Genomic DNA, 15,681 nt, shown 5'->3' on the forward strand with positions numbered 1-15,681 from the left:
GTCGTTTGCCAAGTCTGTGTGTAAAGAAGTCAGAAGCAGGTGGGGACTTCCCAATCACATATTCTAAAAATTTGGTGGTAAAGGATTTTGTGAATAAATCAGTGGAAAAAGGTTTTTAAAGGTTAGGAGAAAAGATTAGATTAAAAAAGTTAGGAGAACTAGGGTTGAAGGAACTCTAAGACAGTAAGCTAAGTTTCAAAGTTAGTAGTAAGAGAGAGAGAACAGTGGTGAAGGACATTTTAGAGTTTAGTGGGAAGACAGATATGGTAGGAGTTTAGATCTGTTAGGAGCAGATGCATTGAGAAAGTATGCGTTGCTGAATGATAAGAGAAGATTGAGGGTGATTGAGTATCTATACTTACAGTTCCCAGCAGGAAGATCAAGGTAATTGTGGGTGTATTTTTTTATAATCAAGAGTTTGAAAGTCAGGGATTAGAGGTAGGACTGAGAGTAAAAAAAAAAAAAGTGACACTAGTGGTGATAGAGGGAAATACAAGTAAGGAGTTAAAAGTCTTAGGGAAAATAGATGAAGTAACAACAATGACATTATCACTTCAGCATATTAAAACAACAGTGAGAAGCAATTTAACTCTTTCAACATTGATAGTTATTAAAGCCATAAATATATCGCATTTGATTATAAGGGAACCAATAGCTCCAGCACCAATTTTAGGGGGAAAAAGACTTATTAGGGTTAGGATGGGGACGTTCCTCCCACATGAAGAGATAATTATGGAGAATAAGTATTGTTATCAGGACCAGAAGTAGAAGCTGTTGCACCTAGTCAAAGGAGGTATAGTTTGTACAACGATATGAAGTGGAAGAGGGTTATGAGTGATTGTTCATTTAGTTTGCGTAATGTTACAGAGAAAGATCAGGGAGAATATATGTGTACTTATCTAGTGCAAGCATTAAAATTTGTTCCGGTTAAGAATTATTGGTTAAAAGGCTATGTAATTCGTAAAGTGACGCTTATAATGGAAGATTTGAAATCTGTTGAAGCTTCCACAGTCACCGAAGGAGTTCAGGAGAAGTATATTACAGTAGTCACTCCAACAGTAAATAATACACAGAGGATATCGGTAGCTTTCCCACTAGAAGTAGTTAGGGGTGTTAATACATCAACTAAATCAACTACTTTAATGGTAACTTTGAAAGGGATTAATGGTACGACGGCAGTAACAAATGTAGGAAGTATGACACAGACACAAACAACGACTTTTCTGAAATGATACGGATGGAGAGTGCTGTCAATGGTAGTAAGGATAGGGTTAAAATAGGAGAGCAGATAGTGGTAGAGAACAATATAGATTCATCTGAAATAGTGAAGGATACTATCATGGAGGTACAGGATGAGGTCTTTGATTTTAATGACAGACAAGGAGAGGTATCTGATCAGTACCGCTCATTAGGGAAGAGAGAAACTAAATGGAAGGCATGTGGTTTGATTCTTCTGTTATGAAAATTAAAAATGGATGGGCAGGTAGGAATCTTTGGTTCCAGCCGCTAGCTCATTCTGTAAGATCAGTGAGGAATCTTGAGGGTCCATGTCTGTTGAGAATTCCAGCACCAAACATTTTAGAGACGGTCGCTCGACCTCTATCAAGTATGTGTCAATCTTATGCTTTGTCATGACTGTTGTATCAGCAACAATCATTAACAGATAAAATAATGTCGTTGTCAAAACATTTGTTTAAGCCTAGGTTTAAGTGTTATTGGGTTAAGTGAATTACCCTATGTGAATTTGTTAGATGGGAAGGAAAATCAGTTAACAGCGAACCCTGAAGCATTGGAGGTGAAACCAGTGAGGGCTAAAAGTTGTTTTTGTGCTAATGAAACATAAGATGTAAGGGGTATGTTTATGGGAATATCAGATTGTGATGTTATATGATAACTTTGGGTAAGCATGACCTTAAGGGTAGTAATGAGAAATATAATGTTACTTTTTATGTTCCAGGTAGTAAGAACAGCAAGACTTTGATGGTGAAAGATTAGCTTTTGCCTGACAATGTGACTATTGGGAATTTTAGAGATATTTGGAGGGTTTGTGGTGATAAAGCGTATATATTCTTACCCTATGGATGGACAGGATGTTGTTACATGTCAACGTTGAAGCTTCCATATGAGGCTTTTACCATTAAAAGAGGGGTAGCACCGGACACAGATAAATCTGAATCTAGGTTTGGAAATAGGGTGAAAAGGGACATGGCGACATTTCATAGTCTTGAAGCCTATCATTGGAGGATAAGTCTAAGAGAGAAGGGGGGACTTTTTCCATGGTATGGGGTAACATTTTTGGCAGATCATATTGATAATATTACCTATACTTTGCAGGGGTTTGCGAATGAAACAATAAGAGGGTTTAACCTTCTGTCAAATACTTAAAGAAGTCACAGACTGACGCTGTTGAAACATGACATGGCTCTTGACTATATTTTAGCAAAACAAGGTGGCTTATGTTTGGCTATGAATCTGACGGGGGATGATTGTTATACTTTGATCCCAGATAGTTCCGATAATATCACGAGTGTTATAGATGCGTTGAAAAATATAAGGGATGCATTTGGTAGATCTGAAGGAGCTGGATGGTCAGCGAAGACTTGGTTGCAAGATCAGTTAGGCCCAGTAGGAGCAGTGATGGTTCAGATTTAATAACAGTTTTGATAGCACTGTGTGTGATGTTTGTAATTTGTTACTGACCTTTGAGAAAGCTATGATATTGAGATAGGTTGGAGTAGTGATGCCTGGAGACAACACTCAGATGCCGTTGTTGACTGTTCCTGATCTGGATGAAGAGGGACAAGTGGGACTGGATGGAGTATTGATGATAAATATCCTTTTTGAATATTTGATCATTTTTCAAATTTTTTTCAATATTAGTGTGATTTTAGTATGAAGTGTATGAATCAAAGGGGGGAAGTGTATGAATGAATCACATTATCCTATTTCTTTATTCTATCATTTATAGTGATTCATACATCATTTATATATAATTTTTATATTCTTAGTTGATATTGATGTTTAATTTGAAAGTGTTGTTTTGCAAAATATACTGTTTGGTCTTTTCTTTTCTTCCAGAAGCGTTTGGGGGAAAATGTAAACATTGAAATACTCAAACAAGGACAATATGAAGGGACAATATGAAAGGACAATGACTGGAGGAGATGGAACAAGGAAGGTGTGGAAAGATTCCGATTCCATCATCAACAATGCATTGGAAGAGGAGACTACGGAGGAGATGAAGTGTAGTGAACTACATTCCAGTGTCTGCAATGAAATATAGACATATTTGCATGTGTAATACATAATTTGTGTCATATTCTTAGGTATTAATTTTTGTAGAATGATATTTGATGTTATTGAATACATGTGGGGAACTTAGATGTTTTTGTTTATTTCGTGAATGCTTAGGGACAGGGAGTCTAGGCAGGGATAGAGGTCCACGGTAGGGTCCGATGGGTCGACCAGCCTTGGTGTGGACATTTTGGATAGTATTTTGTTTGCAGGGGCTTACATGTGTATTTAATTGCATCATAGTTTCAAATGCATTGATAAAGATTTATGAATTCATCGGGAGTACCTAGGTGGTTGCCTGGGGCAGAGGGACCGTGAGAGAATTTTACTGTCTTGATTGATGGATGGATTTGGAACGAAGGTTGCCAGAGAGTTTTTCGCTCTCACACTCCATAAAGATTTGTTCATATTTCATAGTAATGTCTTCACACTCCATAAACATTGGTTCATAGTTCATAGAAAGGTATTTACACTCTAGAGAATAATGTTTTTTGGTTTAATGTTAAAGATACTCAATAAGATAAATTGTTACTTTTCATAATCCTATTCTGTTTGTTTTCGAGACTTTTAGTTCGTCTCGAAGGGGGGATATGTAGTGTATTAAGATTATGACTTTCTTAATGGAACCAGAGGGGATGTTTATCTTAGTTCAAAAGTAGCCATTTGTAGGGTGACGCCACAGGGGAGACAGGTGATTGGACAGCAGAGGGAGCAACCCATATTTTTGTATTGTTTATAAGTATATGCTGGACGAAGAAGAGGTTAGAGCAGCCATTGCAATCTGGGACGTTGCTCTCCGGGTGATCTTGACACCTGTAACTCATGCTGAAAGCTTGTGATATGAATAAACTTATGATCAAGGTTCAGTATGAGCAGACTCCTTTGTTTATCAGCAATGACTAGCAACATTTACTCGACACAACAAGAACTATTCAGACCCTTTACTCAGTACTTTGTTGAAGCACCTTTGGCAGCGATTACAGCATTGACTTATCTTGGGTATGACGCTACAAGTTTGGCACATCTGTATTTGGGGAGTGTCTCCCATTCTTCTCTGCAGATCCTCTCAAGCTCTGTCATGTTGGATGGGGAGCGTTGCTGCACAGCTATTTTCAGGTCTCTCCAGAGATGTTCAATCGGGTTCAAATCCGAGCTCTGGCTGGGCCACTAAAGGACATTCAGAGACTTGTTCCGAAGCCACTCCTGCGTTGTCTTGGCGGTGTGCTTAGGGTCGTTGTTCTGTTGGAAGGTGAACCTTTGCCCCAGTCTGAGGTCCTGAGCGCTCTTGAGAAGGTTTTAATCAAGGATCTCTCTGTACTTCGCTCTGTTAATCTTTGCCTCAATCCTGACTAGTCTCCCAGTCCCTGCCCCTGAAAAACATCCCCACAGCAATGATGCTGCCACCACTATGCTTCACCGTAGAGATGGTGCAAGGTTTCCTCCAGACGTGACGCTTGGCATTCAGGCCAAAGAGTTCAGTCTTGGTTTCATCAGACCAGAGACTCTTGTTTCTCATGGTCTGAGAGTCTTTAGTTGCCTTTTGGCAAACACCAAGCAGGCTGTCATGTGCCTTTTACTGAGGAGTGGCTTCCGTCTGGCCACTCTACTATAAAGACCTTATTGGTGGAGTGCTGCAGAGATGGTTGTTCTTCTGGAAGTTTCTCCCATCTCCACAGAGGAACTCTAGAGCTCTGTCAGAGTGACCATTGGGTTCTTGGTCACCTCCCTGACCAAGGCCCTTCTCCCCCGATCGCTCAGGTTGGCCGGGCGGCCAGCTCTAGGAAGAGTCTTGGTGGTTCCAAACTTCTTCCATTTAAGAATGATGGAGGCCACTGTGTTCTTGGGGACCTTGAATGCTGCAGACATTTTTCTTCCCCTTCCCCAGATCTGTGCCTCGACACAATCTCATCTTGGAGCTCTATGGACAATTACTTCGACCTCATAGCTTGGTTTTTGCTATGACATGCACTGTCAACTGTGGGACCTTATATAGGCAGGTGTGTGTGCCTTTCCAAATCATGTCCAATGAATTGAATTTACCACAGGTGGACTCCAATCAAGTTGTAGAAATATCTCAAGGATGATCAATGGAAACAGGATGCACCTGAGCTCAATTTCGAGTCTCATAGCAAAGGGTCTGAATTCTTACGTAAATAAGGTATTTCTGTTTTTAATTTTTAATACATTTGCTAAAAAAATTTAAAAACTGTTTCCGCTTTCTCATTATGGGGTATTGTTGTAACGTAACAAAATGTGAAAAAGTCAAAGGGTCTGAATACTTTCCGAAGGCACTGTATGTATAGTGTGAAACTCTATTTGTTTTTGTATCTTCCAGTTTATTCTCTGTTAGTCAGCACATCAGTAATTCTCTCTGGGTGTGACAGCTCATGCTTTTTATATGACCTGAACATTAAAAAAAAAAAAAATTAACATGTAAAGACATTAAAGTATTTTTTTTATAGAGTGCTAATTTTACCGTCCCCTCTACAACAAAATACTTAAATACATGTAATTTTGTCCTTGAAACATATGATTTAAATACTGTAGAATTTCATTAATTCTTATGGAGGATGCATAATATTAATATGATAATAATATTAACTTATTTCAATGTACAGGTGATTTTTCAATTGGTTAGTATGTTGTCAATTAGTGCAATGAATGCTATGGTGCAATGGACCTCTCTCTCCACCAGGAGGCTAAAGCACTGGTACACTTTTGTGTACAAAGTATTGATAGGACAACTCCCTTTGTATTTCTGTTCCTTACTGACCAGATCAGTCACTCAATACAGTCTTCGTTCACAGTCGCTGCTGTCCTTGTCTGTTCCTAAGGCTAGAACTGAGATGGGGAAACAGTATTTTTTCCATAATGCCCCTTCATCCTGGAACATGCTTCAAAAGATATTAAAGTTCAGGGAGTTAGTGTCCTTGCCTGTTTTTAAGACTCTGTATTTTGTATTTTTCTGTAATATTTTATGCATACGCTGCTATTTCCCTGTTTTGCCGTCTTGCCAGGTCGCCCTCACAAAATAGGTTTTTAACCTCAATGGGTCTTACCTGGTTTAATAAAGGTTAAATAAAATAAAATAAAATCTCCCTCTCCTCTATCTCCCAGGCTTGAATGGGAATGTGTGTGGGATTTTTAAAAATGTAGCTAAATCATAAACCAAAATATATCCAATTTGTGTAGTTAAATTTGAGTTCAGTAAAAGATACCCAGTTCTCACATTATCTTTCAACACGTAAAATAGACTTTGTCAGAGACAGAGTAACTGTAATTGTAGCTGACGGATTATCACACACTCCTCAATTTCTCCTGCACACACTTCCTCTTTCATTGCTTCACTTCTATCTGCCAGGAAGAGCATGGTGGGCTGGGAGCCACAGGAGGGAGCCATCGACCTGCAGGGCCTGGTCAGCAAGGTGGACATGGGCACCCTCTTCAACGGTCATGTCTAGATGGGAAACAGCTTTTGTCAAATTGACGTCAAAAGTTGATTACATTTTTTATTTTAGCTAACCATGAACCTTTTCCTTACCTTAATCTAAGTATCCTAACCTGCCACATAAATTATCCTAACCTGCTAAACAAGTTCTCCTAAATTTGCTAGGAAAAGTCAATTTTAACAAAAGCTGTATCCCTTCTATTTAAAAACCCTCTTCAACCTGCCCAAGGCCTTCTGGGAGAAGGAGACCCAGGAGCTGAGGGCGTACTTTACCCAGCAGGTGGGAGCTGACCTCCCCCAACAGGAGGAGGGAGAGCTGAAGGCTCTGGAGGACAAGGTCAGGAATGAATTGAATCAGAAGGGAATGTTTGAAGAGAGAAAGCTATGACTATTGGACACTACATTACACACTGATGCACAAAACATGAAACATTACATAATACAGAACATTAATAGTCAAGGACAGAAGTACATATTGTATTTATTTTTTAAAGGCACACATAGCCTACATATCAATACATACACACAAACTATCTAGGTCAAAAAGGGAGAGGCGTTGTGCCGTGAGGTGTTGCTGAGGTGAAATGCTGTGCCATTATGTGTAATTTAAATTGTACAGCCTTTTAATTTGCAGGGATGGTCACTCTCGAATGTTATTATTACAGGCTACCCCGACTTTCTCTGTTTCCTATTTCTATCATGTTAAATATTAGCCACGACCGTCAGTAGGCCTAATAACAACACATATTCAACAGCCAATTTATCGTTAGTTCCCTTCAGTTGGTATAGTCCACATTATCAATCCATTTAATTACATTGTTTTGTTAACCTTCATTTGCTTCCTGTGTAAACGTCGTCACGGCCGTTTGGTTGTTGCTGACAATCATTAGTAATAGTTGATCATTTATATAAAAAATACATTAAATGGTTATGGAACGGAGCTCAGACCAAGCCTTAACAGTTTGAACCGGACGAATGGCGCAGTTACCCCCAATAGGTGGAGGGAGAGCTGAAGGCTCTGGAGGACAAGGTCAGGAATGAATTGAATCAGAAGGGAATGTTTGAAGAGAGAAAGCTATGACTATTGGACACTACATTACACACTGATGCTGCAATATGTTGGGGATGGGGATAGGGTGGGACTGATAAAAACAATCACTGACAAGCACATTGCAATTTTGCATTGAGTATATGTGGGTATTTAACCCAAAGGTTCTAAAATGTAAGAACATTCAATGAAACGAGGTGTCTGCATGCAGTTCATGCTACCACACACTGTCAGTGGCTATATGAGTAGATATTAGGTGATAGAGCAGAATCAGTGTTTAGCAGACCCATGGGGCGGCGCACAATTGGCCCAGCGTCGTCCAGGGTAGGGGAGGGAATGGCCGGCAGGGATGTAGCTCAGTTGGTAGAGCATGGCGTTTGCAACGCCAGGGTTGTGGGTTCGATTCCCACGGGGGGCCAGTATGAAATTTTTAAAAAAGAATGTATGCACTCACTAACTGTAAGTCGCTCTGAATAAGAGCGTCTGCTAAATGACTAAAATGTACCTTACTGACATCTTGCAATGAAGTATAACGGCATTGGATGTTTACAAGCTATAGCCCAAAGACTCATATCTAATCATGACAAGCTTTAACATCCATATTAATTTCAACATTTCTTGCAGAATGTTACCTCAATATCCTTTTATTTGCTCACTAGTCCCTGGGATTACTGAATGGCCATTGGCTACGAACATGTGGAGGAAATACATCTGGTTGGCTCAGGGGGAAAGATTCATTAGCATTTCTTCTCACTTTTGTATTATTTCCAATAAAAATGATTATGATCTAATGAGACATGCAACATGTTGGACCAATAAAACTGAGATTTCATGGAAATTTAATGTAAAGGTTTTTATTACAGTGCAATTAATAAACAACATCAATTTCAGCCTCAATTGTGTCTCTTGATCAACACTCAACATAAAAACTGACATAACTCCCCAAAATATATACATTAAAAATATATATGTAATGGAATATTTAAGATGAATAAAGTTCACATTCAGGTTAGAGTGATTAACATAATGTTTGCAATGTTGATATAGTTTCCCTTTCTGTAACACATGATTTCCAGTATTCTGTTTCTAACACTTCGGATGATGGTCACTAGAATCAATGCTGTATGTTATGGATTAAACTCATAACTGTTGATAGTGATTGACTCCAGACTGGAGGTCCAAGGACTGAGGACACACAGATTGATTTATAATTGACTTTATCAATGATTTCTCTTCTCTTTTGTTCAGAGAGGCACAAATATCATACCCCCAAGACATGCTAACCTTTCACCATTGCAATAGCATGGGAGGTTAGCATTTTGGGGGGGAGTATAATATTTTCTCACTCATAATTTTTCACAATTCATTTAGGATTATGCGTCATCGTGGTAGCATCCACATTAATGTACAGTAGAAGTGTTTAGAAACATATGCAAAGTGACTGCAAAATGACACAATACATTATTTACCATGAATTTCTATTGGGCACAAAATAATCTGAAACACAACCAAAACAAACAGCAAATGCATCCAACAAGTTTGTACAGTCACAAGCTTGATGTTGTCATTGTGTGCTAATATGGGACTAAATACTACACATTTTACTACTTTAATACACATAAGTGAATTTGTCCCAATACTTTTGGTCCCCTAAAATGGGGGGACTATGTACAAAACGTGCTGTAATTTCTAAACAGTTCACCCGATATGGATTAAAATACCCTGGAATTAAAGCTGACAGTATGCATTTTAACCTCATAGTCAATGTTTCATTTCAAACAAAAGTTCTGGAGAACGGATTCTAAAAAGTTAAATAAATGGCACTGTCCCAGTACTGTTGGAGCTCAGTGCACACAAGACATACTGTATATACCCCAAATACTTAAAATGCACCTCTTTTATTCACTTGTGCATAAAGCCCATCTATATAGTTAAGGTGTGGTTCCTGGGGCCCTCTCCTGGTCACATTGACTTCAGCGTACTCACTCTCCTGCCCCTGGACCCTGTTCCTGTCCTGGGCTGCAGCTGGGGTCTCTTTGGGCCGTAGTTTGGAGAAGTCTATGTCACCATAGTGGATCTCTTCAGGCTGGTCTTCTGCAGGTTCCTCTGGTTTCTCTCCGGCTGTTTTCTGGTTAACACACACCGTCCCAACCGGGGAGTTCTGTGGAGAGAACACAGAGAGAGGAACAGGTGTAAAGTTCTAAGCTCAGTCATTTGTAAAACTCTAAAGTCAGCAGGTTACACAACACATACTGAGGGGATGTCAATGACAATGTCAATTAAACTGACAGAAGAAAATAATTACATTTTGACAACAAATGAGCTCCAATCTACAGAAAACATTGTCAAAGTCCAACAGCTATTCTGTTATCATTTCATGTTCTCACAAGACGTAGCATTGCTATCAGTGTGGTCATCTCCCCGTGAACTTCCTCTAAAATGATGTTAACCTCATGGCTTTGGATAGTTTCATCATTAATTCAGTACTTCCTTAGATACACTTTGTAGATGTGTTATGAAAGTTGAGCCTTATACCCACCTGTCCCTGTGGATTGTCCGTCCTTTCAAGTCCATCGGGGAGCCTAGAGTTTCTCCTCCTGGAAGACATTTAAAAAGGTATTCTGAATCCACTGAGAGGGTTTTCATATGCAAAAGGTCAAACACAACATAAATAAATAGTTTTGAATTGATGCCAGGAATAGTTTTTACCATCCAAAAAGACTGATCAGGCTGATAAGCAGAAAGACCCCCAGAGTTCCTGCTGCAACCCCAAAAACCATTCGGTTAACAGGCTCTTCTTGTCCTGAAAATACAGCACACATTATGGTCATTTCTAACTAAAAGATCACTAAAGTACACAACATGAACAAAAGTATGTGGACACCTGCTCGTCAAACATCTCATTCCAAAATCATGGGCATTAATATGGAGTTGGTCCCCCCTTTGCTGTTATAACAGCCTCCACTGTAGCATTAAGATTTCCCTTCACTGGAACTAAGGGTTCTAGCCCGAACCATGAAAATCAGCTCCAGACCATTATTCCTCCTCCACCAAACTTTACAGTTGGACCTATGCATTGGGGAAGGTAGCGTTCTCCAGGCATCCGTCAAACCCAGATTTGTCCGTCGGACTGCCAGATGGTGAAGCAGGATTCATCACTCCAGAGAACCGGTTTCCTATTCTCCAGAGTCCAATGGCGGTGAGCCTTACACCACTCCAGACGATTCTTGGCATTGCGCTTGTTGATCTTAGGCTTGTGTGCGGCTGCTCGGCCATGGAAACCCATTTCATGAAGCTCCCCACAAATAGTTCTAGTGCTGACGTTGCTTCCAGAGGCAGTTTGGAACTCGGTAGTGAATGTTGCAACTGAGGTCAGATGATATTTACGAACTATGCGCTTCAGCACTCAGCTGTCCCGTTTTCTGAGCTTGTGTGGCTTACCGCTTCGCGGCTGAGATGTTGTTGCTCCTAGAAGATTCCACTTCACAATAACAGCACTTACAGTGGACCGGGTTAGCTCTGGCAGGGCAGAAATTTGACGAATTGACTTGTTGGAAAGGTGGAATCCTACGACAGTGCCACGTTGAAAGTCCCTGAGCTCTTGAGTAAGGCCATTCTACTGCCAATGTTTGTCTATGGAGATTGCGTGGCTGTGTGCTCGATTGTATACACCTGTCAGCAACGGGTGTGGCTGAAATAACCGAATCTACTACTTTGAAGGGGTGTCCACATACTTTTGTATATACAGTGATTGTGTACTAAGATTGTGCCCGACGTGCCTGTTTTACTTTTAATAGCCAACTTCTCTTCCTCTGACTTCCCAAGGCCGTGACTATTTCTTGCTTCACAGTAGTACAGTCCTCCATCACCAGCAGTCACATTGAGGGTGTAACTCTGTCCAGATGCTACCTGTGTTGGTTTACCCCCACTGATCTTGAACCAGGTGAAGTTTGTCACAGGAGGGTTGGCTGTACTGCTGCAGGTCAGATTAACACAGCTGCCCACTAATACTGGATCAGCTGGAATGATGGAGGCTGAGGTGTCCTTAGGAGAGACTGAGGGAGAGGGGTTCATTTAGAATGTATCTGGATGTGGTTTATTGAACAGTCTAATCAAAACCACTCTATGACAATCATCAGTGAAAACATGATAGAATGATCTATTGTACAGGAAACTGTGACTAAATCTTACATGAAACGTTAAGCATCATGGTATGTTCAGCTGTCTTGTTGCTTGTCCCTACTGGGTAGACTGCAGTACAAGTGATGTTCTTCTCATGATGAAGGTATGACAGAGTGAAGGTCACTGTGGAGAGAACTGATTTGGTTTGGTCTGGATTCTCCTGCAGTTGGTTCTCAGGTGTGAACTGTGTTGGGAGGGTCCATGTCAGCTCAGGGGGGTATTCGGGACAGGGAGCGACAGCAGAGCAGTTCAAACTGATAGGGGTCTTTTCCTTCACCTCACCTGAGACAGTAATGATGGGACTGGGAGGCAAATCTGTAATACATTAAAAATAAATATATTTTACTCTGACAGACACACTGTCTACTTGGTCTTATTCTACTCATATCATTTTAGAAAAGTTTATAAAAGTTAAATAGTTTCTGTCTTCTTACCCCTGACATCTATATTACTAATAGCTAAACTGTCCACTTGTTCTATTCTTATCTTTGATGCAAGGAATCTAAACTGGAAAAAATAGTTGGTAAACAGTTAAATAGTCTCTTACCCCTGACATCTATATTAACAGACGTTTCATTGTCTGTTGCACGGTATGGTTGACTTTCAATCCTGAAGAAGTATTTATCAGAGTAACTGGTGGTTACATTGAAGAAGACTGTGGTGCAGTTCTTCTGGGACATGTTTCCAGTTATGTTCCCTTGATAGCTGTTGACCATCTTACTAGTGTTAAATATCACATTGGCCAGATTGTCACCAAACTGTGGTGATTCTTTAATCCACACTCCAAAGGTAAGTATTGTGCTGTTAAATTTATTTATATTTTTGACAGGAATTTCAAATGCACATGGGATTTGCACACAGGAGCCAGTCAGTACATCCAGTCTATCTGGCATTGTGGCGATCAAACCTCGTTGGCCAAAACGGGCCAAAACACCTGCAACATAAAGGACAACATCAGGGAGGTTATGTGATCTTTTCAGTACAGTCACTCTCTCCCAATATTCTGCCTCTGCACCAAAACATATGAACTCATTTCAATGTACAGGTGATTCTTGATGTCGTGACTCCATGCCCTAAACTGGAGCATTCATCCAGCATTGAATCCAGACTATTAAACTATACTTATTAATGGGGAATATATTATCTATTATGCTGTGAGAGAAAGAGCACGTATTTACCTGATTTGTTTAATATTAATAGTTAACAATTAATATGCTTAACAATAGCAGAGACATTTCTTAACTACCAATGTTGTGCTTTTCGTAAGGATGGTTCCCTCCAGCTCCCTGCAGCTGGTCTGGGCGTGTAGTCAAGGACATGGGATAGAGATAAACTTGAGGAACAGAGACCTGTATTGTTTCAATTTCTCGTTGCTTACACATAGTCACAAGAAGAAAACAAGGTGGCTCCTGATCTGCCAGGGAGGGGCGTGCATGTACGAAAAGCAGAGATTGTTTTGGACACTTTGCAGAACTTATGAAGAGCTACATTTCGCTTTTGACTCAATATTAACGTCTGCCTACAATTGCATAACTAAATATATTTTACATATACTCAGTGTCTGTGTCATTTTCTAAAGTTTAAAGTTTGTTTAAGAATAAGAGAATATCAGCACTGTGCAAAGAACCCTCTACATTATCAGGAGTCAACTGTACACTTTTCTACACATTGAGACAGATGGGAATATAGCTCATACCATGAAATATCATCACTTGTGCTTATTCCTCTGTCTGATTCATAACTAGTTGTTGCTGTGTGGAAGACTCACCTGACATAAAGAGGCCAATGAGAAAAAACATGTTCTCAGGACAAGCCATGTGAGAACTCACACACTACTGATCACCTGAAACAGGACAAACACACACTTACTGGTAGAGTAGCTTAACTCACACAACACATTGCATTGAACCATCCCCATATCAAATACACTATGTGTACAAAAGTATGTGGACACCCCAACAAATGAGTGGATTTGGCTATAAATTGAGCACACAACCATGCAATCTCCATAGACAAACACTGGCAGTAGAATGGCAATGCTGAAAAGCTCAGTGTCTTTCAACGTGGCACCGTCATAGGTCCAATTTCTGCCCTGCTAGAGCTGCCCCGGTCAACTGTAAGTGCTGTTATTGTGAAGTGGAAATGTCTAGGAGCAACAACGGCTGAGCCGCGACGTGGTAGGCCACACAAGCTCACAGAACAGGACCGCCGAGTGCTGAAGTGGGTTGCTCGTAAAAATCGTCTGTCCTCGGTTGCAACACTCACTAACGAGTTCCAAACTGCATCTGGAAGCAACGTCAGCACAAGAACTGTTCGTCGGGAACTTCATGAAATGAGTTTTCATGGCCGAGCAGCCGACCACAAGCCTAAGATCACCATGCGCAATGCCAAGAATCGTCTGGAGTGGTCTGAAGCTCGTCGCCGTTGAACTCTGGAGCAGTGGAAACGCGTTCTCTGGAGTGATGAATCACGCTTCACCATCTGGCAGTCTGACGGACGAATCTGAGTTTGACGGATGCCAGGAGAACGCTACCTGACCAAATGCCTAATGCCAACTGTAAAGTTTGGTGGAGGAGTAATAAAGGTCTGGAGCTGTTTTTCATGGTTTGGGCTAGGTCCCTTAGTTCCAGTGAACAGAAATCTTAAAGCTACAGCATACAATGACGACTCTGTGCTTCCAACTTTGTGGCAACAGTTTGGGAAAGGCCCTTTCCTTTTTCAGCATGACAATGCCCCCGTGCACAAAGCGAGGTCCATACAGAAATGGTTTGTTGAGATCGGTGTGGAAGAACTTGACTGACCTGCACAAAGCCCTGACCTCAAACCCATTGAAACCCTTTGGGATGAATTGGAACGCCGACTGCGAGCCAGGCCTAATTGCCCAACATCAATGCCCGACATCACTAATGATGTTGTTGCTGAATGGAAGCAAGTCCCCGCAACAATGTTCCAACATCTACTGGAAAGCCTTCCCAGAAGAGTGGAGGTTGTTATAACAGCAAAGGGGGGACCAACTCCATATTAATGCCCATGATTTTGGAATGCGATGTTTGATGAGCAGGTGTCCACATACTTTTGGTCATGTTGTGTATGTCTTTCAGTTGTGAAGCTAAAACATGAACGGATGACAGTACTTTGAACATATTGAATCTCATTACTTGTAATTCTTTTCCTAAATTTAATCTGAACATTAAAATGTAAAGATAAGATAGTGAAGAAGTCAACACTTGCCTTCCAATGATGTAAACGGTCCACAGGAGAGACTATCACACACCCATAGTGTGGTCTGACAAACTAAAATGCTGAAATATATGTGACACATCTCACATCTCATCAGTGACGTACTTCCTAATAAGAGTGTGAGAAATTATTTTAAAAGAATACTACAGTATATATAACAGGATGCTTGAATAGTCTATGTACTGGGTGTCCTCATCAGTTGTGAAAACACTGTATGCATAAATAAGTGCTCAGAACATTTCCATTTTCTAATGAACCTTCTGCTCTGCTAATGAACCTTCTGTGTCTGTCACTTGAGACATTGCAGAGGTGGCCTTAATCATGTTCCACCAGTTTCAAATGAAATGGGCCTTAGTTGTCCACTGACTGATTCTAAAGACAAATTATTATGTTTTATCCACTGATTCAACAGCTTTATATGGCCTATACATTTAATTAAATGTGACTTAATGGGGGTAGAAGAACACCT

General features: G+C 40.4%; 1 protein-coding gene across 1 annotated transcript; it reads right to left on the reverse strand.

The window, feature by feature from the left end:
- Positions 1–9,487: 9,487 nt before the first annotated feature.
- Positions 9,488–15,257, reverse strand: LOC121549428 (sialic acid-binding Ig-like lectin 7). The gene is made up of 8 exons (XM_041861236.2): positions 15,204–15,257; positions 13,741–13,815; positions 12,520–12,906; positions 11,982–12,287; positions 11,550–11,845; positions 10,500–10,627; positions 10,330–10,387; positions 9,488–9,951 (listed from the first exon to the last, which is right to left on the reverse strand). Exons 2-8 carry the CDS (start codon positions 13,787–13,789, stop codon positions 9,673–9,675), a joined length of 1,503 nt encoding a protein of 500 aa, XP_041717170.2. The 5' UTR covers positions 13,790–13,815; positions 15,204–15,257; the 3' UTR covers positions 9,488–9,672.
- Positions 15,258–15,681: the final 424 nt, after the last annotated feature.

This window comes from Coregonus clupeaformis, chromosome 34 (assembly GCF_020615455.1).
Source record: "Coregonus clupeaformis isolate EN_2021a chromosome 34, ASM2061545v1, whole genome shotgun sequence".
Taxonomy (NCBI): Eukaryota; Metazoa; Chordata; class Actinopteri; order Salmoniformes; family Salmonidae; genus Coregonus; species Coregonus clupeaformis.

Coding starts and splice junctions, on each gene's coding strand:
- LOC121549428 (XM_041861236.2), bottom strand. CDS start 13,789: ATGGCTTGTCCTGAGAACATGTTTTTTCTCATTGGCCTCTTTATGTCA. Junction 12,907..13,740: donor CATTGGCCTCTTTATGTCAG/GTGAGTCTTCCA, acceptor TTTATGTTGCAG/GTGTTTTGGCCCGTTTTGGC. Junction 10,628..11,549: donor GCACGTCGGGCACAATCTTA/GTACACAATCAC, acceptor GTGATCTTTTAG/TTAGAAATGACCATAATGTG.